Here is a 2,033-nt window from a genome sequence, read left to right on the forward strand (position 1 = left end):
TCTCTGTGCCCTATCGAAGACTGTCAAAATCAATTATATGGTATTACAATTTAAATTTACTATACTTAGTAAACAAGTTACATCATACTCTTTGGAATCGCCTATGCTTGTCAATCACACGTTCTCTGTGTAATACTGTGTCACTTTACTAGCGTAATTTGGCCCAAAACATGTAGGATCCACAGTCTGGCTTTGCCATGCCTACTTAAACGACAGCTTTTCATAAAGCCAATCTCAAAACAAATCCTTCACTCCATAATATTCATTGCTTTTCTTTGTTTGTTCAATCACGTTTCGTCTTAAATATCTTGCTATTCTGTTCACTGCTTTATGAAATTTCCCATCAGGGTTTCATCACTAATTTGTCTTTGTTGTTGCTCTCTTGGCTGATGCAATTGTTTCCACAGATCCCACAATAACTTTGACAAAGATTTTTACGACATTTTACATATTGTACTTCCTCCAAATTTCTTCCGGTTTATATTCCTTTTCTCTGTTTAATTTGTAAATCAGATCATTGCAATTGTTGATCTTAAATGGGGAATTTCTAGTAAGCCTGAGTTATCAAAATTGCAGCATTCATGGACACTGAAGATGACATTAATCTTCGTGTTGCCTCGTTTTCTTATTACCTGGACACTGCTAAAGATAACTTGGTACAAAGAATTTCAGCTCAAGAGAATCCGATTTCCATAAGCTCGGGAAGATCTGCACCAGCCACTGCAAAGCCACGTTTTAATACAAGTATACCTCCCTCCCTCTATATAAACACACACACAATAATATAGACAATATTTTAGTTTCTTTTTCTTGTCCAGTACTATGTTTGTAGTCAGCTCATCAAACGACAAACGTGTTGGAGTCGTCAAATTTATTAATTTTTTTTTTACATCAAACCTGCAGGAGAAAACTTTGTGTTTAAGATGCCAGGGCCAGTCCAGGATCCTAAAACTGCGTTTAGTTTCCCTCAGGAGCCTCCATATCCAATGAATTTTGAAAGAACTAAGTCTACAGATGGTGAAATCACAGTCTTTGGCGCTGAAAGGTACTTCAACATCAATTCTAATTACGCAAATGAGTTGAAAATCATTAGAGAGAGTAAGAACGAAAAACCAGTGAATTTTCCCCGAGTACGATCAGATTCCAGTTCAGGACCTCAGAATCTTTACTCTGAAACGAGCAGTTGGAACAGCCATACTGCGCTCCAGCAGAATGTGACAACGAGAATTGAATCTGAAATGAAGCGAAAAAAGGCAACTGGAAGAAGATTTTTTTCAGTTTTTCGTTGCCAGGGACCTTGTATTGACAAGAAAGCTGTTCATATCAGTGAAAATTTGACAGGATCAAAAAGATTTGATCATTTTGCATTCCCAATTCCCAATCCAGAAGCAGAAAAATTGTCTGTTAAGAATCAGGTCGAGGAAGAAATAAAAGTGGCTGCACCCCGAGAATCCCTGGAAGTTTTCGGTTCAGGAACTGGCACAACGGGAGACATAGCAAAAAACCTGGAGAGAAAATTGTCCATGTTAACCTGGGATGCAATCCCAAAAGGCCAAAATCTTCCAACTTCTACCCTTGGAAGCAGCACAATTTGTGACGATTTGGCCAGTGATGCCAGTTCTGATCTCTTTGAAATCGAGAACATTTCTGGCGCTGTGTATCCATTGTTAACAACAGATCAAAATATGTCGATTTGCACGAGTCCCCCTACGCAGTATGCCCCAAGCGAGGCCAGTATCGAGTGGAGTGTTGTCACAGCCAGTGCTGCAGATTACTCTTCGGTTATTTCAGATTATGATGAAAAGAGTGTTAGTGTTGCAGGTGATATTATCTCAAGAAATGCAACGAAAAAAATAACCAAGAATATAGGGGGCAAAGAGACACAAATAGGCAAACATGGGGGACTTTTAGGATGCAAGAATCATAAAGCGGTGGATGTTGCTAAAACTACATATAAGACTAATGAAAAGGCAAAGCATCTAGGGTTGGATTTGTCTGATCTAGCTACAGGGAAATCACAAGCCAAGAATAGG

At 38.8% G+C, this 2,033-nt stretch overlaps 1 protein-coding gene across 1 annotated transcript; it reads left to right on the plus strand.

Annotated features, from left to right (window-relative positions):
- Nucleotides 1-229: 229 nt before the first annotated feature.
- Nucleotides 230-2,030, plus strand: LOC111376354 (protein PHYTOCHROME KINASE SUBSTRATE 3-like; the record flags this gene model as incomplete). The annotated part of the gene is made up of 2 exons (XM_022999311.1): nucleotides 230-744; nucleotides 904-2,030. Coding segments are annotated over exons 1-2 (1,290 nt in total), but the record flags the coding sequence as incomplete, so codon positions are not given.
- Between the last annotated feature and the right edge of the window lie 3 nt (nucleotides 2,031-2,033).

Source organism: Olea europaea, unplaced genomic scaffold (assembly GCF_002742605.1).
Source record: "Olea europaea var. sylvestris unplaced genomic scaffold, O_europaea_v1 scaffold14939, whole genome shotgun sequence".
Lineage (NCBI taxonomy): Eukaryota > Viridiplantae > Streptophyta > Magnoliopsida > Lamiales > Oleaceae > Olea > Olea europaea.